General features: G+C 37.0%; 1 protein-coding gene across 1 annotated transcript in view; it reads right to left on the reverse strand.

Moving 5' to 3' along the window:
• Positions 1 to 7,390: 7,390 nt before the first annotated feature.
• The window catches only part of LOC138336014 (serine--tRNA ligase, cytoplasmic-like), a 38,824-nt gene continuing 18,860 nt past the window's right edge, over positions 7,391 to 27,354 (reverse strand). Inside the window, 6 exon segments of the mRNA XM_069285275.1 lie at positions 7,391 to 8,490; positions 12,872 to 12,923; positions 12,925 to 13,002; positions 17,921 to 18,078; positions 20,109 to 20,238; positions 24,865 to 25,086. Coding sequence (XP_069141376.1) covers positions 8,333 to 8,490; positions 12,872 to 12,923; positions 12,925 to 13,002; positions 17,921 to 18,078; positions 20,109 to 20,238; positions 24,865 to 25,086 — 798 coding nt within the window. The 3' untranslated portion in view covers positions 7,391 to 8,332.

Below are 27,354 nucleotides of genomic sequence, written 5' to 3' on the forward strand. Positions count from 1 at the left end.
ATACCATAATAAATAGATAACTCATACTATGTATTCAAACAAAAGTTATATTACAACACAATCAAAGTTCATAAACATTAAAAACTTCATATATATGGTATACACACATATATTCACTTTAAAAAGTCACGATAAACAAAAAATACACATACAGTGTAAGTCAAAGTAAACACGCGCGAAATCACCAAGAAGATATATATATATGTCCATGAACTGGATGAAACTTCCAAATCTACTCCAGTAATGCTTTCTGATAAAATTTGGAGAAAGTCGATACGTTGCTCCAACCTGCAGTTTTCATTATTGTTGCGATTGGAACATTGGCCCGATAAGCAGCCGACATAGACGCAGCTCTTGTGCTGTGTGGTGTAAACATGTTCATGTCGATTCCAGCTTTTTCAAGTACAGTTTTTATCCATCTGGAAATGGTGCTTTTGCAAATGGGCAAATGTGGTTTTTGGTAGCTAAGAAACAGCTTAGTATGTTCTCCTCTAATTTCTGCTGTACATTTCAGGTATTCCTGCAATTGTGTGACAATACAGAGAGAGGGATTTTCCTTGAAGGCCTCAAACGACAGTCCACTTTGATGGAAATTTGGTCTTGATTGCTTTAACACTTCACCAAAAACGATATACACGCTATTTTGTCGGAAGTAGATGTTCTTAGTGTCCATCACATGAAGTGATTGGGCACGCTGTCCTGTCACTAATGCCAGCAAAGTTACCACTTTCAATGTCAACATTTTTAATGAAACACATTCAACTGTATTTAAATAGTCAAGAACTATTTGCGGGTCCCATATTGAAGTATTTTTTGGTAAAGCTGGTCGTTTTTGAAACACGCCTTTTAAAAATCGTCTCACTAAGGGCAAAGTTCCACAAGACTGTCCATTTATAACAATAAATGTTGATAAAGATGATCTGGCAGTGTTAATGGCACTATATCCTAATCCAGAATTAAACAGTTCAGTTAGGAATTCAATAACGTTTGTCACAGATGGTGAAAATGGATTAATTTCCCTTGAAGCTGCATATGAAAACCACTTCCTGGAGTAAGTGTCATACTGTTTTTGTGTCCCTGATCTCCATGACGACAACAATATTTCCTCAGCTTCTTTTGAAATTCCAAGGTTTGTGATTGTTTGCCGGAAAGGCGACAAGCCATTAACTGCATCTTCGGAAGAGTTTCTACTGCTCTGCTGGGGTGTGACAAAATGTTCTTCTTCCTAGGTAATAAAAACACACAATCAATGAGTAATCTTAGCAAAAATGGAAACCATGTTTGTGTAGACCAAAAAGGAAGTATCATTATTACCTCAGCCTCATCTTCCCTTACTTTTTCCCTTACTTTTTTAAGTATTTTCCCAATTAATGAAAATGGTGGGAAAATATACACAAACTTGTTCCATATCATAGAAAACGCATCAACTGCCTCAGCATATGGATCAGGCTTCCAAGAAACATATCTTTCTATTTGGCAGTTAAGTCTAGATGCAAATATGTCTAAATCAGGCATTCCCCAAATATTTACAAGCATTGTGAATATATTTGGATCTATTTTCCACTCAGTATTGTCATGGTCAAGCCTGCTCTCTGTGTCTGCCTCAATGTTTTGACTACCTGGGATATGAGCAGCTGACAGCCATATATCTCTCTCACTACACCAATGCCAGATTTCCCTGGCTAACAAGTTACACTGGGAGTTTTTCCCACCCATGTGATTAATGTAAGCTATAGCTGTAGTGTTATCTAAGTTCATTCTAATGTGGACACTTTTAAGATTTTTACATAGTGTCAGTAAAACAAACCATGCTGCTCTAAGTTCAAGGTAGTTGATATGATCAAGTGATTCAGTTTTTGACCAATTACCACCTGTTTTCTGCATCTGACTGTTAGCCATATATAACACTCCCCCCCATCCTGTTTTGGATGCATCAGAAGTTAGAGTGACAGAGGGTGGGCCATGTGATATGACATTTTTGGCAGACATAATATTGTTAATCCACCATTGTAAATCTATTTTACTTTGAGCAGATAACTGTGTCCTTGCATTGAAGTTCCCTTTGTTCTGCTTCAGTGCCGTTATTTTGTTTTCTTCAAGATATCTATAATGTAACGGGCCATACTGAACTGCAGGAAAACTTGATACTAGTAAACCAATACATTGCGCAATTTCCTGAATAGTCGGTGTTCTACAAACCAACAACTGATTACAAACACTTTGAATGTTTTCTGATTTTCTGCTTGGTAAAGTTACAGTCATGGTTATCGAGTTCAATATAAACCCTAGATATTCAATGATATGTGTTGGTTCAAACACTGATTTAGTAGGATGCACTATGAAACCAACTTGTTCTGAAAGTTGAACAGTGTCTTTCACATTTTGCCGACATTCATCAAGAGAATTACCTAATAACAAAGAATCGTCAATATATGACGTATTCATGTGACCCATTTTCCTCAATTCCGAAAAAAATGGCTTTGTAATTTTAGTGAATATTCTTGGTGCTGATGACAACCCATTAGGTAAAGCTGTGTATTGATAAAGTTTACCTTCGAATGTGAATCTCAAATATTTTTGATACTCTTTGTGAATTGGCACCGAGTAATAAGCATCCTTCCAATCAATTGATGCCATATAACAATTTGGTGTTATTAAATTTAGAGCATTGGTTAATGTGTCCATTTTAAAATGTCGGTACACAATTGACTCATTTAACTGTTTTAAATTCAGAATAAGTCGACAAGTACCATCCTTCTTAGGTCTCATGAATATGTTAGAGATATATTCCCCTTCAACATGATCTACTTCTTCTATGACTCCCTTTTGGATGAGATTCTTAATCTCGGTTTGAATCATTACTTTTTCAGAATTTTTAAACACATATTCTGGCAATATAATGTTATTTTTATAGGCACTAGGGTTATCTGTGTCAGTCTCTTTAAATTCAATCTTGACACCTTTTACATTACTTAATAGTAAAAAATCTGAGGTCAATTTCCTCCATGATGACAAATGATCACCTATACAACCTGCCTGGAATGAGCTAACACATTTTGGCAGTTCATTTTGTATAGTACTTAGAAACTTTTCCCAATCTGTTTGATTTCTTTGAGTTTGTACCCCAAATTGAGATTGTTTACAATTCTTTTCCGGTAAATGTTTTACATCACTTACCTCATTAACTGGGGACAGAGACTGTGTTACTTTCTCTCTTGTTGCTGTCCCCTTTTGTAGTTTTTTGGCTTGTGTTGTTGATTTCCATACTGTGGGCCTTTTCCCTGGTATTGGAAAGCCTGGAAATTTCTGGGGTTTCTGCCATCATATGGCTGGAAACGGCCGCGATGTCCACCAAATTTTCCTCTATTTGAGTATTTGGTCTGTCCCTTCATTTTCCCGTACTGATAGTTTCCATAGGAAACTTGAGACGCGACCCGATTTGTTTCACTGATCTCTTTCATTGACCTGTGGAGATCGTCACCGAACAGTTGTGTTGTTACAGGATTGTTCGTGGAACACAATGATGAAAATTGGTTGTTCAAATCAGGCTTAATAAGCTCACGTCTTCGTTGACTTATGTCCTGAGAAGCTGTACTTATCAGCATGAAACTGTCGAGAGTAGCTTTCATGATCTCATCCAGTATCGCTTTCGTTTTGTCGTCCGTGATTTCTTTCCGGTCCGATGTTATTTTCTGGAGAGTTCTAGCTAAGGGAACTAACCCTTTCAACATCTTGTCCTGCGCTCTTTGAAAACGCAAATCTCGACTCTTTGTGTTGTGCTGATTTTTCTCCATATTTCTGGGTTCATTTTAGGAGCCTGTAACATATCAACATTTGCGGGACGGAGATATTCGTCCATTTTCGTCTTCAGTTTTTCGTCGGGCATGCGTTTTGACAGCATGTCGCTCAACAGTTTTGTGAGCTTCTCATTATTCAAATCTGGCCCTGTCGCATCAGAATTTGACAAGTCTTGAGCTATTTCCCTCATACACTGAGGAAGTTCGTCATGATCATCAACAGGTCCCTGGCTAACGTTAGATGCGATTTGCACAGTAGATCTATTGGTAGTACATTCAACTGTAGTTTCGTCGTTCTCAGTTTTGTCGTCATTTTCCGAGTCGGAATCGCCGAGTAAAGCATCAATCTGCCCACACACATCAACAGAATCGTGTTCGCTGTACATACCGTCTGATATAAACGATCTCTGGTCAGACGACCTCATTTCTTCAAACATTTGCATTTGTGTAGCCATCATATTCTGCATGTTTGTTAATACCGATGCCAACGATTCCTGGAAATTATTTCCAACAGGGGAGCATGTTTGTGTACCTGAGGGCCCGGGTAGTTGTTGGTCAACTTCCATTGGCACTGTCCGATTTTGAGACGGTTTGTTTGTTTCTGGGGCCTTGGGCGACTCCCGTTCAACATCAGTTACGGGAGCAGATTTTTCAGCATTACTAGCTAAAACGGTCTTACTACTGCCGTTAGACTGTCCATTAGATTTCTTTGAAGACTTTTCCGTCTTCTTATTTGTTTTTTTCGGCGTAACGGGGCTCCATATTGTTAAGAATTTCCCCTACAAAATCGAATTCTCTGACGATTTTCTGCCGATTCAAGATGGCGGCCATGCGCTCCCGCCAAGGACAGCAGTGCGAGGGAGTCCCTCGAATATTTCACTGCGAATTTTGCCGAGTCGGCCAGTGAATGATCAATAAGCTTATGATCAAAGCAGTACAATGATAATAAACTACACCCTCGAGCGACTCTTGGGTATAAAAATTGTCTAATTACTGCTAATTATAAAAGAATAAAGTCAGAGGTCACAGTGTCCTTCTGACCACTCTGCTAACAAAGCACGCTATGACTGCTAACGATGCGCACGCATCTCACGGGATCTCGTAGTACTAATCAGGAGTGAAGACAGAATTCAAGTAGAGCGGAGCTGCAATTGTTGAATCAGGTATACAGCCTTGACATTTATATTAGACTATATACACAAAGATGGGTGGAGTTTTGCAAAGTAACATTTACCATTTACCATGATATTTTCAGCAATGTTTTCATGGTAACGGAAAAAGTGCAAAAAATGAAAACCTAAAAATAGCAAAAGGTACTACTAGACCATAAAAAGAATGTGTCTATGAAGTTTCGTGGAAATATCTCTGCTGGTTTTAGAGTTATGCTCCGGAAATGAACCTGCTACAAAAATATGATATTTTCAGCAATGTTTCTATGGTTACAGAAAAAAGCACAAAAAGTGAAAACCTAAAAATAGCAAAAGGCACTACTAGACCATAAGAACAATGTGTCTATGAAGTTTCATGGAAATATCTCTGCTGGTTTTAGAGTTGTGCTCCAGAAACGATTCTTACACAAAAATCTGTCATTTTCAGCAATGTTTCCATGGTTACAGAAAAAAGGACAAAAAGTGAAAACCTTAAAATAGCAAAAGGCACTACTAGACCATAAGATTAATGTGCCTATGGAGTTCCGTGCATATATCTCAACCGGTTTTCCAGTTATGCTGCGGAAACGAACCTGGTACAAAAATATGATATTTTCAGCAATGTTTCCATGGTTACGGAAAAAGTGCAAAAAATGAAAACCTAAAAATAGTAAAAGGCACTACTAGACCATAAGACCAATGTGTCTATGAAGTTTCGTGGAAATATCTCTTCTGGTTTTAGAGTTATGCTCCGGAAACGAACCTGGTACAAAAATATGATATTTTCAGCAATGTTTCCATGGTTACGGAAAAAATGCAAAAAATGAAAACCTAAAAATAGCAAAAGGCACTACTAGACCATAAGATCAATGTGTGTATGAAGTTTTGTGGAAATATCTCTACTGGTTTTAGAGTTGTGTTCCGGAAACGATTCTTACACAAAAATCTGCCATTTTCAGCAATGTTTCCATGGTTACAGAAAAAAGTACAAAAAATGAAAACCTTAAAATAGCAAAAGGCACTACTAGACCATAAGACGAATGTGTCTATGAAGTTTCGTGCAAATATCTCTTCTAGTTTTAGAGTTATGCTCCGGAAACGAACCTGGTACAAAAATATGATATTTTCAGCAATGTTTCCATGGTTACGGAAAAAATGCAAAAAATGAAAACCTAAAAATAGCAAAAGGCACTACTAGACCATAAGATCAATGTGTGTATGAAGTTTTGTGGAAATATCTCTACTGGTTTTAGAGTTATGCTCCGGAAACAATTCGTATGGACGGATGGACGGAACCCATTTGTATATACCCCGCCAATTTCGTTGGGCGGGGGATAAATATGTGTTACTTAAAGATGCTCCACCGCCAACAGAGCATAAATGTACTCATCATTTAAACTGTAATTGGTGTTTAATCGTGTATATACATGTCTAATTAACACAAAAAATAATATGAAATAATTTCATTCCATATAGGACACAGTACGTGCCACAGAATTTTTTCGGGATGCAATTAATTAATTAGAAAGCTCAAACTTTTCATTGGTGGTAATGGTGCTAAGTAAGTAACTTTTGTAACTGAAGAACAATACTAAATCGTCTGCTCCTGTTTTTGATAGAGAAAAAATACCATTTGTCAGCGGTGGAGCATCTTTAAATATATATTTCATTGACTATCAAGTGTGTATCTGGAATTTTAATGTCGTCTTTGTATGTTTAAACCCAGCATACCACTACTCACTACCTTGCATACCCTGTTTAAGAAATGGGACATCCCACTTCAGGTGTAGCACAGGTGTTCACTCACTGTGACAAATAATGGATTTACAATGTTGAGATGCACGCACAATCACTACATTAGTGTATGATCTGTATATTAATCTTTTTGGAAGAAGTTCAATTTTTTTTTTCAAAATAGTGGCCATCTTGGATTTTGAATTGACCCAAAAGCAAAAAATAACACTTGGTTGGGACCATGTTAGGATCAGTTAAAGCAATTTTCAGCTAAATTACAGTTGTGGAACTTGAGAAAAAGTGCAAAATGTAAATGTTTCCTAATGGTGCATGACGATGGATGAAACATGATGGCTATAAGTCATCCTGAATGTCAAATTTTGTTGGTTATACATGTATATTGGTGCATTTTCAAACAGATACTAACTTTCCTTTACCAAAACCTAATCCATTGTTCAGATTGGTCATATTAATCCAATTTGCAAAAACAAGATTCTAGTAAATACTTATAAAACCATCTCTGGTCAAACATTTACACCTTTCTCTAAAGAACATACCAAGTCAAGGAAATTGTGGTTTTGATGAATTTAACACAAACTGAACTGACCTTGACCTTATCCTCTTTTTTTTAATGACTGGCCCAGTCTCATTGTCATATTTAATATCATTGTTTCTGGTACTGGATATTAAGAAAAACAAAAACAATGAATGTTCGAGTTAATAATTTATTTTCCTGTTTTCCTCATTAGAAGAAACTGTGATGTAGCCTTTAGCTGGTGTAACACAGATAAAGCGGTGACTAAACACAGCATTATAGTCCTCAGCCAAACACAATCATCAGAGATTGATCCCAACGTCCACACAGTCTCTAGTCCAGCTACACACACACAAGTAGTGACGGGGTATAGCACTATAAAACAGTCTCCAGTCCAGCTACACACACACAAGTAGTGACGGGGTATAGCACTATAAAACATGACCTTCAGTTATGGACCATTATTTTGTCAATATTCACAGAAAGAGAAAAAAGACGCTAACTAAATTTAAAGAAATAATTTTGAACATTTTCATGTTTTACAAACATTTCATGATTCTTATATAAGCTCGCCTGAGCCCATGATCCCTACCATTCTCGTCACTATCCAATATCACAGAGCAAGGGAGGTAACTTGTAATGTGTCTCATCCCAAATGGAGTGACTTCGTTTTGTGACAATATCAACCCTCGATCAGATTCTCTATAGAACTAAAAAGGAGGGGAGGAGGGGGGGGTAGCTGTTGAGATACATATACATATTCTTTGTTTTATTGTGATGAATAAAATCAATGGCTTCTTATCTTGATTATATTTTTAGATTAAATCCCAAAACCAAACATATAAGCACAAGACAAGATCTACAGAAAGTTGGACGTTGTCAGACCAGACAGTACATAGATTTAGTCCAATATTTAGACACAGCACATGGAAACAGTTATCTTCTAAAACAGCTTATTTTAATGAACAACTTGACCCCTTTAGGTTGATTAATGCGTATCAAACTCGCATGACACTGGGGTTGTTCTGTGTCCTCCGCCAGGTATAGTACTTTACATAGAACTTCACAGAGAATTGGCATTGCTCATAAGATATGGACAAGGGAACCTAATGAAACAATTATTTGTCAATATTCATTTTCTGAACATTGGTTTCTAAGTTTTCTGCACCTCCTTTCTTCTCTGCCTTCTTTTGACCTTCTTTGTGCTTCTTTTGTTTCTTTGTCTCTTCTTGATCGATGGGTGCCGGTTTGACAAAGGGGATCTTTACTTTCCAACCTGTCAACAAATAGCCAGTATATCGAGATTTGGACATATGCTCAAGATTGGATAAATAGTCTGTATGTCAGTATGGTCAATAGTTTAAGTATGTCAAGATTGGACATAAATAGTCAGTATGTCAAGATTGGACATAAATAGTCAGTATGTCAAGGTTGGACATAAATAGTCAGTATGTCAAGATTGGACATAAATAGTCAGTATGTCAAGATTGGACATAAATAGTCAGTATGTCAAGATTGGACATAAATAGTCAGTATGTCAAGATTGGACATAAATAGTCAGTACGTCAAGATTGGACATAAATAGTCAGTATGTCAAGGTTGGACATAAATAGTCATATGTCAAGATTGGACATAAATAGTCAGTACGACAAGATTGGACATAAATAGTCAGTACGTTGGACATAAATAGGTTGGACATAAATAGTCAGTATGTTAAGATTGGACATAAAATAGTCAGTATGTCAAGATTGGACATAAATAGTCAGTATGTCAAAGATTGGACATAAATAGTCAGTATGTCAAGATTGGACATAAATAGTCAGTATGTCAAGATTGGACATAAATAGTCAGTATGTCAAGGATTGGACATAAATAGTCAGTACGTAAGATTGGACATAAATAGTCAGTATGTCAAGGTTGGACATAAATAGTCAGTAGTCAAGATTGGACATAAATAGTCAGTAGTTAAGGTTGGACATAAATAGTCAGTATGATTGGACATAAATAGTCAGTATGTTGTGGACAAAATAAGATTGGACATAAATAGTCAGTATGTCAAGATTGGACATAAATAGTCAGTACGACAAGATTGGACATAAATAGTCAGTATGTCAAGGTTGGACATAAATAGTCGTATGTCAAGTTGGACATAAATAGTCAGTATGTCAAGGTTGGACATAAATAGTCAGTATGTCAAGTTGACATAAATAGTCAGTATGTCAAGAATTGGACATAAATAGTCAGTATGTCAAGATTGGACATAAATAGTCAGTATGTCAAGATTGGACATAAATAGTCAGTATGTCAAGATTGGACATAAATAGTCAGTATGTCAAGATTGGACATAAATAGTCAGTATGTCAAGATTGGACATAAATAGTCAGTATGTCAAGATTGGACATAAATAGTCAGTATGTCAAGATTGGACATAAATAGTCAGTATGTCAAGGTTGGACATAAATAGTCAGTACGACAAGATTGGACATAAATAGTCAGTACGTTAAGGTTGGACATAAATAGTCAGTATGTTAAGGTTGGACATAAATAGTCAGTATGTCAAGGTTGGACATAAATAGTCATTACGACAAGATTGGACATAAATAGTCAGTATGTCAAGATTGGACATAAATAGTCAGTACGTCAAGGATTGGACATAAATAGTCAGTATGTTAAGATTGGACATAAATAGTCAGTATGTTAAGATTGGACATAAATAGTCAGTATGTCAAAGATTGGACATAAATATCAGTCAGTATGTGACAAGATTAAGGTTGGACATAAATAGTCAGTATGTCAAGGTTGGACATAAATAGTCAGTATGTCAAGATTGGACATAAATAGTCAGTATGTTAAGTTGGACATAAATAGTCAGTATGTCAGTTGGACATAAATAGTCAGTATGTCAAGATTGGACATAAATAGTCAGTATGTTAAGGTTGGACATAAATAGTCAGTATGTTAAGGTTGGACATAAATAGTCAGTATGTCAAGGTTGGACATAAATAGTCTGTCAGTTGTAAATAGTCATAGATTGGACATAAATAGTCAGTAGTCAAGGTTGGACATAAATAGTCAGTATGTCAAGATTGGACATAAATAGTCAGTATGTCAAGATTGGACATAAATAGTCAGTATGTTAAGGTTGGACATAAATAGTCAGTATAAGGTTGACATAAATAGTCAGGTTGGACATAAATAGTCAGTATGTCAAGATTGGACATAAATAGTCAGTATGTTAAGGTTGGACATAAATAGTCAGTATGTTAAGGTTGGACATAAATAGTCAGTATGTCAGATTGGACATATAAGAGTTGGACATAAATAGTCAGTATGTTAAGGTTGGACATAAATAGTCAGTATGTCAAGATTGGACATAAATAGTCAGTACGTCAAGATTGGACATAAATAGTCAGTATGTTAAGATTGGACATAAATAGTCAGTATGTCAAGATTGGACATAAATAGTCAGTATGTCAAGATTGGACATAAATAGTCAGTATGTCAAGATTGGACATAAATAGTCAGTATGTCAAGATTGGACATAAATAGTCAGTATGTCAAGATTGGACATAAATAGTCAGTATGTCAAGGTTGGACATAAATAGTCAGTATGTCAAGATTGGACATAAATAGTCAGTACGTCAAGATTGGACATAAATAGTCAGTATGTCAAGGTTGGACATAAATAGTCAGTATGTCAAGATTGGACATAAATAGTCAGTATGTCAAGGTTGGACATAAATAGTCAGTATGTTAAGGTTGGACATAAATAGTCAGTATGTCAAGATTGGACATAAATAGTCAGTATGTCAAGGTTGGACATAAATAGTCAGTATGTCAAGATTGGACATAAATAGTCAGTATGTTAAGATTGGACATAAATAGTCAGTATGTCAAGGTTGGACATAAATAGTCAGTATGTCAAGATTGGACATAAATAGTCAGTACGACAAGGTTGGACATAAATAGTCAGTATGTTAAGGTTGGACATAAATAGTCAGTATGTCAAGATTGGACATAAATAGTCAGTATGTCAAGGTTGGACATAAATAGTCAGTATGTCAAGGTTGGACATAAATAGTCAGTATGTAAGGATTGGACATAAATAGTCAGTACGTCAAGATTGGACATAAATAGTCAGTATGTCAAGATTGGACATAAATAGTCAGTATGTTAAGATTGGACATAAATAGTCAGTATGTCAAGATTGGACATAAATAGTCAGTATGTCAAGGTTGGACATAAATAGTCAGTATGTCAAGGTTGGACATAAATAGTCAGTATGTCAAGGTTGGACATAAATAGTCAGTATGTCAAGATTGGACATAAATAGTCAGTATGTCAAGATTGGACATAAATAGTCAGTATGTTAAGGTTGGACATAAATAGTCAGTATGTCAAGATTGGACATAAATAGTCAGTAGTCAGTATGTCAAGATTGGACATAAATAGTCAGTATGTCAAAGATTGGACATAAATAGTCAGTAGTGTCAAGATTGGACATAAATAGTCAGTATGTTAAGGTTGGACATAAATAGTCAGTATGTCAAGATTGGACATAAATAGTCAGTATGTCAAGATTGGACATAAATAGTCAGTACGTTAAGGTTGGACATAAATAGTCAGTATGTCAAGATTGGACATAAATAGTCAGTATGTCAAGATTGGACATAAATAGTCAGTATGTTAAGATTGGACATAAATAGTCAGTATGTCAAGATTGGACATAAATAGTCAGTATGTCAAGATTGGACATAAAATGGACATAAATAGTCAGTACGTACAAGATTGTGCAAGATTGGACATAAATAGTCAGTATGTCAAGATTGGACATAAATAGTCAGTATGTCAAGGTTGGACATAAATAGTCAGTATGTCAAGGTTGGACATAAATAGTCAGTATGTTCAAGGTTGGACATAAATAGTCAGTATGTAAGGTTGGTCATAAATAGTCAGTATGTCAAGATTGGACATAAATAGTCAGTATGTCAAGGTTGGACATAAATAGTCATGTAAAAGTTGAGATTTGAGATTGGACATAAATAGTCAGTATGTCAAGGTTGGACATAAATAGTCAGTATGTCAAGTTGGACATAAATGTCAGTAGTCAAGGTTGGACATAAATAGTCAGTATGTTAAGGTTGGACATAAATAGTCAGTAAGGTCAAGGTTGGTACATAAATAGTCAGTACGTCAGATTGGACATAAATAGTCAGTAAGTCAAGATTGGACATAAATAGTCAGTATGTCAAGGTTGGACATAAATAGTCAGTATGTCAAGATTGGACATAAATAGTCAGTATGTCAAGGTTGGACATAAATAGTCAGTATGTTAAGGTTGGACATAAATAGTCAGTATGTCAAGGTTGGACATAAATAGTCAGTATGTTAAGGTTGGACATAAATAGTCAGTATGTCAAGGTTGGACATAAATAGTCAGTATGTCAAGGTTGGACATAAATAGTCAGTATGTCAAGGTTGGACATAAATAGTCAGTATGTCAAGGTTGGACATAAATAGTCAGTAAGTCAAGGTTGGTCATAAATAGTCAGTATGTTAAGGTTGGACATAAATAGTCAGTATGTCATGGTTGGACATAAATAGTCAGTATGTCAAGATTGGACATAAATAGTCCATGACTGGTGATTAATACATACTTTCAGGCATAAATGGTTTGAGTGGCTCCGGTACCAGTATACCATCTTCTGTATTGGTAGTTCTCCAGTATGGCACATATCACTCGCGTCGTGGCACACATCGTAGCATTCAACATATGGCAGTATTCAGCCTGAAAGAAGCGAAATATGTAAATTAATATCAGAAGAAAATAAGGTTTTATAAAGGAGAACATATAGCTTATGTATGAGAGAGAAGTAATCACCTAATTCAATGATTTGTTTTCTTTTTGCATAACCGATAAACGTGTACAATAAATGCCCGTTGTATATATACTGTCCAATTGTAGTGCCAACCCCACTACCACAATTCTGTTTAAAACAGATTTCCTCATTACATAAATAGAGGTTACACAATGAGTGGTTGTTGAATATTGAATTTATTCCACACGAGTGAGTTATTCTATAAAAGTTACAAAAGTAACTTTAAAAAAATAACTTACGAGAGTGGAATAAATTCAATATTCAACAACCACGAGTAGTGTGACCTGTTTCTACCACAATCATATTCATTTTAGTCGATAGAAATACAGTAGGGATACGGTAAGATGTATTTACCGAAATATGCAAATAAGGTGTAGTAATATTTTCATCAGCAAAAAGACACTAATTAGTATTCAAAAGTCATATCGTTTGATAAAGAATTCCTAGATATCAAATTATTTTAATTGGGAACATCTTTAGGGTTAAATAATACTCATAAAACGTCTTATTAAGTTAAAATCTTCATAGTTGCTTCCAGAAAATGAAACTCAATGCCGGACTACAAGTATACATGTAAAAGCATTCGCACGACACGGCATCGTCTTTTTCCCGTCAGATAATCATCAAGCCATTACCATCAAGATCAAATTCGTTTCATACAAGTTAAATCTCCTAAACTCATCAGTGAAATTCTCATCCGTCAAGATGTATTATTAGTACTTAAGGTCAATTTAATTTGTATGAAAACGTCACATATTTTGGCACAACGACCACAATGCATATGCTTTCCAACAGCAGTTTTGGACATCAAGTGGCGATCAAAACATAGAATGACCTCATTTGATTATTGATGACGTTGACAATGATGACGTGACACTGAGAAATAAGTAGTTCGGTCAGAGTTCACAGTGTCAGCCAATCAGAATGCGTAGAGAGTTTATACCACGTTAATCTGTTAATCAACAGCTGGAGTGTTTATTCAATGTCCTGAGAGTTGAAGAACACCAGCTATTGTGGTAGAAAACACTGTTAATACCACAAAACCCTGCATACTGTCCTCTCCGGCCCATTTAATGTAGGTAAGTTCCTAGCCCCACAAACCTATCGCAAAATCATTTTTATATGCTTGTTTTGTCGTAATATAGATACAAGTCATTAAAAGAAGCAATAAATTTGCATGATAATGATAACTGCTTACTATTGTTTATTTGCAGAAGCTTTTGTTTTTTTTAAATTTCAGTACATTTCTAAAAAAATAAACGACATGTTTGCAACGTCGGGGAACTTCTCAATCGCCATTTGGGTAAATGTAGAACTCTCTAGTATTCTAATTTTAGACGCAATGGAATTTCTTCTTGGGAATCTGCAACCACATTTCATTTCAAACAAGAAATAATTTAATTTGATACTTTGCTATTTACATATACCAAAGAAGATAAAAATTGTGTTTCAGTTGTTTCTTCAATGTATGCTAACTAAGATCACACCAATTTGAAAAATAGCTCATCAGGAATTCCCGCTCCTAAAATTGAAATTTCAAAAATATATATATAAAAACATAATCCCGCTCCTGTTTTCTGAGTTCTGGATTTTGACGAACGAAATCCGGTTTTTTATATCATTTTCTCGCATTTTGGTCTCACAAACGCTTGAATCGATCGGGGAAAAAAAGAAAAACAAACAAGAGGCACATGGGCCTTTACGGTCACCTGAGTTAGAATATATAATGAAACAAATAATGAAACAAATTAAAGACATATAAACACTATATGCTGGGCCTTGAAGTTGGTCAGTGATTTATAAATTTGACTCTTTAGACTATGAAGAGTATTTGCTTCCATTAAACCTGTGAACTTAGAGGTATTTTTTGAAATTTTAATCATTTTGACCCTGTTTGATCCTGCCCCTCTGGTCCCCCAGGGGGTCATCGAGGACAGATATGGATGTTAAAATACTATATCTTAGGCTAATAATTCTAATCAAGTTTGACTAATTTCCTACGAAAATTGGGCAAATAATGTTCACAAATATGTTTTTCCTATATAAACTAAAGTAAACTTGACCCCTCCCCAGGGGGTAACGTGAGACCCCAACGTCATATAATTCACAATTTTTATAAAACATCTTAAGACCATCTATAATTATTTGATTCTACTATATCTAGAATTTTAGAAGATTTTTGAAGTTTTAGCCGATTTGACCCTTTTTTAGCCCCGCCCCTCTGCCCCCAGGGGGTCGGCCAGGACCAATGTGGATATGATATTAAAATGCTATCTCAGGCTAATAATTCTAACCAAGTTTGACTCATTTCCTACGAAAATTGAGCAAAAAATGCTCATAAATGTGTTTTTCCTATATAAACTATAGTAAATTTGACCCCCTCCCCAGGGGGAAACGTGAGAACCCAGGGTCATATATAATTTACAATTTATATAAACAAACTTTAAGACCTTTTCATCTATAAAGTGTATTTGATAACATCATTTCCAGAATTTTAAAAGAATATTTTTGAATTTTTTTAGCCTATTTGACCTTTTTTGGCCCCGCCCCTCTGCCCCCAGGGGGTCGGCCTGGACCAATATGGATATGATATTAAAATGCTATCTCAGGCCTATAATTCTAACCAAGTTTGACTCGTTTCCAATGAAAATTGAGCAAAACATGCTCATAAATGTGTTTTCCAAATATAAACTATAGTAAACTTGACCCCCTCCCCAGGGGGAAACCTGAGAATCCAGGGTCATATAATTCACAATTTTTGTAAAGAACCTTAAGACCTTTCTATTTATGAAAAGTATTTGATTCTACCATTTCCAGAATTTCAGAAGAAGATTTTTGAAGTTTTAGCCTATTTGACCCTTTTTTAGCCCCGTCCGAAGGCCCCTGGGGGTCAGTCATAGAAAATTTGTTAATAGGATTAAATGGCCATCTCATTCTGATAATTCTGACGACATTTGACTCATTTCCTATTACAAATGACCAAATCATGCGCAAAAATGTGTTTTCCCAATATAAACTATAGTAAACTTAACCCCCTCCCCATGGGGAAATTAGAGACCCCAGGGTTATATAATTCACAATTTTTGTAAAGGACCTTAAGACTTTTCTATCTATGAAGAGTATTTGATTCTACCACATCTGTGAGTAGAGAAGAAGATTTTTTTGAAATTTTACTCAACTTTACCCCTTTTGGCCCCTCCCACAGCCCCCTGGGGGGTGGAGACCACATAATTCACAATTTTGATTGGCCTTATGCCTTAGAAGGTTTGTGCAAAATTTCATTGAAATTGCTTCAGCAGTTTTGGAGAAAAAGTCGAAAATGTAAATTGTTTACGGACATACGACGGACGACGCACGACGACGGACAAAAGGGGATTAGAAAAGGTCACTTGAGACTTCGTCTCAGGTGACCTAAAAAATGGCACCAGATGTAAACATGCTTTCTTTTGCCGCTTTCTCTGTTGTGAATGTTAAATCACGAACAGGGGAAGCTTGAAGTCCCTTGAACGACAACAGAATGTTGTGAAGATTGCATGGTCTTGCAATGTTTTGATAGAGTTGCCGTCGTTGATAGTGATTGACACAATGACAGTCATATTTTGGAAACATGATTAACATGCAATGCATGCATGCATTCTTCAAAACCACCAGCTAAAGGTTGTATCGAAATAGCTTCCCATCATATGACGTTATATGATTGTGGTGAATTAAGTATGAAATTTACGTGATCTGGAAAAAGCGTTCTATTTTAGGCCAAGAATTTTGTAGAAAATCAGCGTTTGATATTGTGATGAACGCACGAAAAAACAATTTCACTTCCTTCGAAGCTTTCTGGAGATACATTAAAACGGATTTTTTTCTTAAGTGTTATTTTTTTCTGAAGTGTTATTTTTTTCTGAAGTGTTAATTGTTTGTTTTAAAATATAACATCAAAATTGTAGACCAGTAAAGGGTTTTTTCATAATATTTCAATATTGTTGTGATATTGTCTCAATAAAAACGAAACTTATATGAGTTGTCCAATTTTAGTACATCACATGATAATCACTAGGAATGCGATTGGATAAAAGCCATTATCTATTTTGCGACAGTTCCCTGTCCTTCTTGACTACGGGAGACTATACCTGACTACGGGAACTATACTAAAGTATAGTCCCCCGGGAATGAGCACACGACCAAATATATGACGTCATAATGAATGTCATATGACGTACTAAATCTATTATGGCCCTTTTCCTCGGGAACAGTTCTTCTATAGTGTTGTCTGGCGAGATATAGTCCCCTCATCTTCGACTTGGGGACTATACCTCGCCAGACAACACTATAGGAGAACAGCTCCCTCTGGTAAGGGCCATAATAGAATAGTAGTATATATACTAGTTGCGTGTAAAGCGATGTAAGCAAGAAAAATGTCAAAATTGTCTATGATGGACAGAAGGACGGACGGACGACGGACCACGGACGAAAAGCTATTTGAATAGCCTTCCATCTGATGATGGTGGGCTAAAAAGAAATCAGTATTTTCAGCAATCTATTAGTCCAAAAAATCTCACTTCTAGTTATACGAACATTTTATGTATGATTTTTGTCATTCAAACCAAAAACGTACTTCATATTATCTGATATTTTTGAAATCTATTTTTTTTAAACAAAGATAAAGAGGGAATTGAGTCAGGACTGACATCGTATTAAGCTAGGTTGTTGAATTATCCGCGTTTGTATCAATCAAGTTCAACTGTGCTTTAAATTTCATATTGCTGAGGATCGTCATCAATGCACTGGATCTCCAACAATGTACTAAACATTTGAAGTAAAACCTTCACTAACCTCCTGATTCATCTTCTTGGTTTGTCCGTAGCGCACCTTGAGGCGACGAGCCTGATAGTCCAGACAGTTAGAACAAGAGACCAACTCCCGGAAAGCTCCTGAGGCAGGGAACCAGGCCTCCAGGTCCAACTTCTTAGCAGCAGCATTGTTCAGGGCCCCTGTAATGGTTAATCAATGTAAAATGTTACAATACAAAATCACAAGACTTTTCACATTATATGTACATAAATATATTGTTGTTTGGAGAATGTTGTCTTTTGTATGTCATGAACTTGTCTTAAGTTGTACGTACATGCAAAGGATTCCTATGATAACAAGAGGCCCATGGGCCTTAACGGTCACCTGATATTTGATACAAATTAGTTATGTAATTTACTAGCCAACTGATGTCTTTTGTTAAGTTTGGTGCATATTAAACTATCAAAATCCAAGATTGGGGCCTGTCGGCCATCTTGTTCACCAATCAGTCCAAAATGCAACATGCACAACAGGGGCCCAAGAGGAACCTGCACATAAAATTTGAGACAGATCCCTTCAGTACTTTCTGAGAAATTCATAGTGGTAACAAACTTCAATGATCAAAATTCAAGATGGCAGCCTGTCGACCATCTTGTTCACATATCGGTCCCAAAATCCAATATGCACAACTAGGGCCCAAGGGGAACCTGTATATAAAATTTAAGACAAATCCCTTCAGTTCTTTTTGAGATACAATAAAACCGTGTTATATCGCCATCCCTTTTACCACCAAACCCGCTTATCGCCATGAATTTATTCAGAGCGGATATCCCTCCATGCAAATACACCCGTTATACCGCCAAACCCGCCTACCACCATCCGCCACCACATTTGCAAAACAAATGATTAAAATAACACTATAATGACCTCGTTAATATCGCCAAATTCTGTTAATTAGGGACACATGTTTTTGTAAGGTGCTCGACTGCTGACTGACAGGTAATCAGCTACACACACTATGGCCACAGTGAAATCATTTAACAATATGGGTACACCTTTGTTATTGTTTTACAGGTAGTTGTCGCAAGTGGTGGTGAATAAAATTCGCTTCTGTACATGTGTTTTACTTACTATTAATTAACCTTTGATTTTTATTGTGAATTGACAAAAAGGAACCCACAAGTCTGTTTCTCGATATCGCCGTTCGTTTATATTGGACCATAAAATGCAATTAGTAATTTCAAGTGCGATATAAATATTACGTACGTGCAGAGGAACCCACCATTTACTAGTAAGATCAAATCGTCGCCAGAGTGCCGTTTATTTCCGGGGTACCTGTTTTTATATTTGCAGACATGTTCGCGGAAGTGAGGTCACGACCGCACTGTGCTTGTTCAGAACTTCTATTCTTTGTTTCCGGGTGGGATTTCCCAGGATAAAAATATCATGTAACCAAGAAAATCCCAGCTAGCAGGCAATTACGGCACGATACTTGGTAACACAAACGAGTTCGGCTTTTGTATTTACACACATTAAGCTGACATATTTATTGAAAGACTACTATCGAAATTTACTTTGATTTTGGAACTATTCATATAACAAAATACGAAGTGGCCGTACAGTACACAGAATGACTAGAAAGTCTGTTTCAGTACGGCACCAAAGGACTACCTATACTTACGCCTAATTAAGATTTCAACGAAAAATCTGATATACCGCCAAACTCGATATACAGTATCGCCAAAATCTTGGAAAACAGAAGGTGGTGATATAAAAAGGTTTTACTGTATAGCGGTAACAAACTTCAATGATCAAAATGCAATATGCACAACTAGGGCCTTGAGGAACCTGCATGTGAAATTTGAGACATATCCCTTCAGTACTTTTTAAGAAATTGCGGTAACAAACTTCAATTCAAGATAGCGGCCTGTTGGCCATCTTGTTCATCGATCAGTAACAAAATGCCATATGCACAACTAAAGTCCTAGGGGAAGCTATATATGGAATTTGAGATAGATCCCTTAAATACCTTCTAAAAATAGTGGTAGCAAGAATTGTTAACAGACAGAAGGACGGACGGACGGAAGGATGGACCACGGACGAAAGGCGATTTGAATAGCCCACCATCTGATGATGGTGAGCTAACAAGGAGTAACCATAGACAAGGACATTGTACCCACCTGACACAATACCCACTATCCGGTATGGTATTCCTAGTAATTGTACCCACCTGACACAATACCCACTATCCGGTATGGTATTCCTAGTAATTGGTTAAAGTCCTCAGCATTTTTAATCATTTCATCAAACATTTCCCAAGATTTGTTATCATGAGGAGAAGTCAAGCAAAACTGTTCAACCTGTCAAAGTAAAAACATGTATTGTAGTAAACATGGGTCTAAACGCTGTTCTACACTGTAGTAAAGTGGGTCTAAACGCTGTTCTACACTGTAGTAAAGTGGGTCTAAACTCTGTTCTACACTGTAGTAAAGTGGGTCTAAATGCTGTTCTACACTGTGGTAAAGTGGGTCTAAACACTCTTCTACTCTGTGGTAAAGTGGGTCTAAACTCTGTTCTACACTGTAGTAAAGTGGGTCTAAACTCTGTTCTACACTGTAGTAAAGTGGGTCTAAACTCTGTTCTACACTGTAGTAAAGTGGGTCTAAACACTGTTCTACACTGTGGTAAAGTGGGTCTAAACTCTGTTCTACACTGTGGTAAAGTGGGTCTAAACTCTGCTCTACACTGTAGTAAAGTGGGTCTAAACGCTGTTCTACACTGTGGTAAAGTGGGTCTAAACACTGTTCTACACTGTAGTAAAGTGGGTCTAAACTCTGTTCTACACTATAGTGAAGTGGGTCTAAACGCTGTTCTACACTGTGGTAAAGTGGGTCTAAACTCTGTTCTACACTGTAGTAAAGTGGGTCTAAACACTGTTCTACACTGTAGTAAAGTGGGTCTAAACTCTGTTCTACACTGTAGTAAAGTGGGTCTAAACTCTGTTCTACACTGTAGTAAAGTGGGTCTAAACTGACTGTAAAGGGGTCTAAACACTGTTCTACACTGTAGTAAAGTGGGTCTAAACTCTGTTCTACACTGTAGTAAAGTGGGTCTAAACACTGTTCTACATTGTAGTAAAGTGGGTCTAAACACTGTTCTACACTGTAGTAAAGTGGGTCTAAACTCTGTTCTACACTGTAGTAAAAAGGGTCTAAACTCTGTTCTACACTGTAGTAAAGTGGGTCTAAACTCTGTTCTACACTGTAGTAAAGTAGGTCTAAACTCTGTTCTACACTGTAGTAAAGTGGGTCTAAACTCTGTTCTACACTGTGGTAAAGTGGGTCTAATTACTGTTCTACACTGTAGTAAAGTGGGGTTCTACACTGTAGTAAAGTGGTCTAAACACTGTTCTACACTGTAGTAAAGTGGGTCTAAACACTGTTCTAACACTGTAGTAAAGTGGGTCTAAACTCTGTTCTACACTGTAGTAAAGTGGGTCTAAACTCTGTTCTACACTGTAGTAAAGTGGGTCTAAACACTGTTCTACACTGTAGTAAAGTGGGTCTAAACTCTGTTCTACACTGTAGTAAAGTGGGTCTAAACTCTGTTACTCTGTTCTACACTGTAGTAAAGTGGGTCTAAACTCTGTTCTACACTGTAGTAAAGTGGGTCTAAACTCTGTTCTACACTGTAGTAAAGGGGTCTAAACTTCTGTTCTACACTGTAGTAAAGTGGGTCTAAACTCTGTTCTACACTGTAGTAAAGTGGGTCTAAACTCTGTTCTACACTGTAGTAAAGTGGGTCTAAACTCTGTTCTACACTGTAGTAAAGTGGGTCTAAACTCTGTTCTACACTGTAGTAAAGTGGGTCTAAACTCTGTTCTACACTGTAGTAAAGTGGGTCTAAACTCTGTTCTAAACTGTAGTAAAGTGGGTCTAAACACTGTTCTACACTGTGGTAAAGTGGGTCTAAACTCTGTTCTACACTGTAGTAAAGTGGGTCTAAACTCTGTTCTACACTGTAGTAAAGTGGGTCTAAACTCTGTTCTACACTGTAGTAAAGTGGGTCTAAACTCTGTTCTACACTGTAGTAAAGTGTGTCTTAACGCTGTTCTACACTGTAGTAAAGTGGGTCTAAACTCTGCTCTACACTGTAGTAAAGTGGGTCTAAACACTGTTCTACACTGTGGTAAAGTGGGTCTAAACTCTGCTCTACACTGTAGTAAAGTGGGTCTAAACTCTGTTCTACACTGTAGTAAAGTGGGTCTAAACTCTGTTCTACACTGTAGTAAAGTGGGTCTAAACACTGTTCTACACTGTGGTAAAGTGGGTCTAAACGCTGTTCTACACTGTGGTAAAGTAGGTCTAAACTCTGTTCTACACTGTAGTAAAGTGGGTCTAATTACTGTTCTACACTGTAGTAAAGTGGGTCTAAACTCTGTTCTACACTGTAGTAAAGTGGGTCTAAACTCTGTTCTACACTGTAGTAAAGTGGGTCTAAACACTGTTCTACACTGTAGTAAAGTGGGTCTAATTACTGTTCTACACTGTAGTAAAGTGGGTCTAATTACTGTTCTACACTGTAGTAAAGTGGGTCTAAACACTGTTCTACACTGTAGTAAAGTGGGTCTAATTACTGTTCTACACTGTAGTAAAGTGGGTCTAAACTCTGTTCTACACTGTAGTAAAGTGGGTCTAAACTCTGTTCTACACTGTAGTAAAGTGGGTCTAAACACTGTTCTACACTGTAGTAAAAAGGGTCTAAACTCTGTTCTACACTGTAGTAAAGTGGGTCTGAATGCTGTTCTACACTGTAGTAAAGTGGGTCTAATTACTGTTCTACACTGTAGTAAAAAGGGTCTAAACTCTGTTCTACACTGTAGTAAAGTGGGTCTAAACGCTGTTCTACACTGTAGTAAAGTGGGTCTAATTACTGTTCTACACTGTAGTAAAGTGGGTCTAAACGCTGTTCTACACTGTAGTAAAGTGGGTCTAATTACTGTTCTACACTGTAGTAAAGTGGGTCTAATTACTGTTCTACACTGTAGTAAAAAGGGTCTAAACTCTGTTCTACACTGTAGTAAAGTGGGTCTGAACGCTGTTCTACACTGTAGTAAAGTGGGTCTAATTACTGTTCTACACTGTAGTAAAGTGGGTCTAAACGCTGTTCTACACTGTAGTAAAGTGGGTCTAATTACTGTTCTACACTGTAGTAAAGTGGGTCTAAACTCTGTTCTACACTGTAGTAAAGTGGGTCTAAACGCTGTTCTACACTGTAGTAAAGTGGGTCTAAACTCTGTTCTACAATGTAGTAAAGTGGGTCTAAACTCTGTTCTACACTGTGGTAAAGTGGGTCTAAATGCTGTTCTACACTGTAGTAAAGTGGGTCTAAACTCTGTTCTACATTGTAGTAAAGTGGGTCTAAACACTGTTCTACATTGTAGTAAAGTGGGTCTAAACGCTGTTCTACACTGTGGTAAAGTAGGTCTAAACGCTGTTCTACACTGTAGTAAAGTGGGTCTAAATGCTGTTCTACACTGTAGTAAAGTGGGTCTAAATGCTGTTCTACACTGTAGTAAAGTGGGTCTAAACTCTGTTCTACACTGTAGTAAAGTGGCTCTAAACGCTGTTCTACTCTGTAGTTAAGTGGGTCTAAACTCTGTTCTACACTGTAGTAAATTGGGTCTAAACTCTGTTCTACACTGTAGTAAAGTGGGTCTAAACTCTGTTCTACACTGTAGTAAAGTGGGTCTAAACTCTGTTCTACACTGTAGTAAAGTGGGTCTAAACTCTGTTCTACACTGTAGTAAAAGTGGCTCTAAACTCTGTTCTACTCTGTAGTAAAGTGGGTCTAAACTCTGTTCTACACTGTAGTAAAGTGGGTCTAAACTCTGTTCTACACTGTAGTAAAGTGGGTCTAAACTCTGTTCTACACTGTAGTAAAGTGGGTCTAAACTCTGTTCTACACTGTAGTAAAGTGGGTCTAAACTCTGTTCTACACTGTAGTAAAGTGGGTCTAAACTCTGTTCTACACTGTAGTAAAGTGGGTCTAAACTCTGTTCTACACTGTAGTAAAGTGGGTCTAAACTCTGTTCTACACTGTAGTAAAGTGGGTCTAAACTCTGTTCTACACTGTAGTAAAGTGGGTCTAAACTCTGTTCTACACTGTAGTAAAGTGGGTCTAAACTCTGTTCTACACTGTAGTAAAGTGGGTGTTCTACACTGTAGTAAAGTGGGTCTAAACTCTGTTCTACACTGTAGTAAAGTGGGTCTAAACTCTGTTCTACACTGTAGTAAAGTGGGTCTAAACTCTGTTCTACACTGTAGTAAAGTGGGTCTAAACTCTGTTCTACACAGTAGTAAAGTGGGTCTAAACTCTGTTCTACACTGTAGTAAAGTGGGTCTAAACTCTGTTCTACACTGTAGTAAAGTGGGTCTAAACACTGTTCTACACTGTAGTAAAGTGGGTCTAAATGCTGTTCTACACTGTAGTAAAGTGGGTCTAAACTCTGTTCTACACTGTAGTAAAGTGGGTCTAAACTCTGTTCTACACTGTAGTAAAGTGGGTCTAAACTCTGTTCTACACTGTAGTAAAGTGGGTCTAAACACTGTTCTACACTGTAGTAAAGTGGGTCTAAACACTGTTCTACACTGTAGTAAAGTGGGTCTAAACGCTGTTCTACACTGTAGTAAAGTGGGTCTAAACTCTGTTCTACTTTGTAGTTAAGTAGGTCTTTTCTTGCTTCTGTTATCTTTTAATCTCTAAATGTATTTTTCATGGTATAGTCTAGAAAAAAATTGAAAAATAGAGGCCTAACCTACAAATAATTGAAACAAAAGTTTTGCTGCTTTTTGGGTTGGAGGTTGTTAGTATTCTAACACAAAGAAAAATTGCCAAAAATCATATGTTCAGAAATATTTCACAAACGGTTTTTTATCAATGCACTTAAAACCAATGAGATTAAAGAACATAAAAGCTTTGTTTACTTTCTCAAATTGATGGACTCTAAAAATTCCACGCGTATCCCGTCCATGAGATCCGACCTCCTGTCGGAAACATGTGGAGTAACCAAGGTACCGAATGGGAAGGTTTTCTTTGGGTATCCATTCATCTCTGTGGTAAGCAGCAATGGGCTGTTCTGATGTGGCTATCAAGTACTTTTCTTCTACCGTATTCTCCTCTGCCTTCTCGCTGCCCTTACCTACAACCTGTAAAATTTCACTTCCTCTGTTCACCATTTCAAACTATTTAGTATTTTTAGAGAACATCTTGTTATTTCTTGTGAAAATAACATCATCTATGTTTTAAGTCTGTGATTTATTATGAGATTTGTCAACAGTTGACCAGATCATTTATACTACTAAATACTATAAGGAAAACAACAAATTATCAAAGCATTTAAACTGTGTCTGGTTACATATGGTTAACCTAGGGGTTGACAGAGAAATCTCTATCACTGTTAACCTAGGGGTTGACAGAGAAATCTCTATCACTGTTAACCTAGGGGTTGACAGAGAAATCTCTATCACTGTTAACCTAGGGGTTGACAGAGAAATCTCTATCACTGTTAACCTAGGGGTTGACAGAGAAATCTCTATCACTGTTAACCTAGGGGTTGACACAGAAATCTCTATCACTGTACCTAGGGGTTGACACAGAAATCTCTATCACTGTTAACCTAGGCTAGGGGTTGACAGAGAAATCTCTATCACTGTTAACCTAGGGGTTGACAGAGAAATCTCTAACACTGTTAACCTAGGGATTGACAGAGAAATCTCTATCACTGTTAACCTAGGGGTTGACAGAGAAATCTCTATCACTGTTAACCTAGGGGTTGACACAGAAATCTCTATCACTGTTAACCTAGGCTAGGGGTTGACAGAGAAATCTCTATCACTGTTAACCTAGGGGTTGACAGAGAAATCTCTAACACTGTTAACCTAGGGGTTGACAGAGAAATCTCTATCACCGTTACCCTAGGGTTCGACAGGGAAATCTCTATCACTGTTAACCTAGGGGTTGACAGAGAAATCTCTATCACTATTAACCTAGGGGTTGACAGAGAAATCTCTATTACTGTTAACCTAGGGGTTGACATAGAAATCTCTATAACTGTTAACCTAGGGGGTTGACAGAGAAATCTCTAACACTGTTATACTAGGGGTTGACAGAGAAATCTCTATCACTGTTAACCTAGGGGGTTGACAGAGAAATCTCTAACACTGTTAACCTAGGGGTTCACAGAGAAATCTTTATCATTGTTAACCTAGGCTAGGGGTTGACAGAGAAATCTCTCACACTGTTAACCTAGGCTAGGGGTTGACAGAGAAATCTCTCACACTGATAACCTATGGGTTGACAGAGAAATCTCTATCACTGTTACCCTAGGGTTTGACAGAGAAATCTCTATCACTGTTAACCTATGGGTTGACAGAGAAATCTCTATCACTGTTAACCTAGGGGTTGACAGAGAAATCTCTATCACTGTTAACCTAGGGGTTGACAGAGAAATCTCTAACACTGTTAACCTAGGGGTTGACAGAGAAATCTCTATCACTGTTAACCTAGGGGTTGACAGAGAAATCTCTAACACTGTTAACCTAGGGGTTGACAGAAAAATCTTTATCACTGTTAACCTAGGCTAGGAGTTGACAGAGAAATCTCTATCACCGTTACCCTAGGGTTTGACAGAGAAATCTCTATCACCGTTACCCTAGGGTTCGACAGGAAAATCTCTATCACTGTTAACCTAGGGGTTGACAGAGAAATCTCTATCACTATTAACCTAGGGGTTGACAGAGAAATCTCTATTACTGTTAACCTAGGGGTTGACAGAGAAATCTCTATCACTGTTAACCTAGGGGGTTGACAGAGAAATCTCTATCACTGTTAACCTAGGGGGTTGACAGAGAAATCTCTAACACTGTTAACCTAGGGGTTGACAGAGAAATCTCTATCACTGTTAACCTATGGGTTTGACAAATAAAACTCTTTCACTGTTAACCTAGGGGTTGACAGAGAAATCTCTAACACTGTTAACCTAGGGGTTGACAGAGATATCTCTATCACTGTTAACTTAGGGGTTGACAGAGAAATCTCTATCACTAATAATCTAGGGGTTGACAGAGAAATCTCTATCACTGTTAACCTAGGCTAGGAGTTGACAGAGAAATCTATCACCGTTAACCTAGGGTTTGACAGAGAAATCTCTATCACTGTTAACTTAGGGGTTGACAGAGAAATTTCTATCACTGTTAACCTAGAGGTTGACAGAGAAATCTCTAACACTGTTAACCTAGGGGTTGACAGAGAAATCTCTATCACTGATAACCTAGGCTAGGGGTTGACAGAGAAATCTCTAACACTGATAACCTAGGGGTTGACAGAGAAATCTCTATCACTGTTAACCTAGGCTAGGGGTTGACAGAGAAATCTCTAACACTGATAACCTAGGGGTTGACAGAGAAATCTCTATC

The sequence above is a fragment of the Argopecten irradians genome, chromosome 12, assembly GCF_041381155.1.
Source record: "Argopecten irradians isolate NY chromosome 12, Ai_NY, whole genome shotgun sequence".
In the NCBI taxonomy this organism is placed as follows: Eukaryota; Metazoa; Mollusca; class Bivalvia; order Pectinida; family Pectinidae; genus Argopecten; species Argopecten irradians.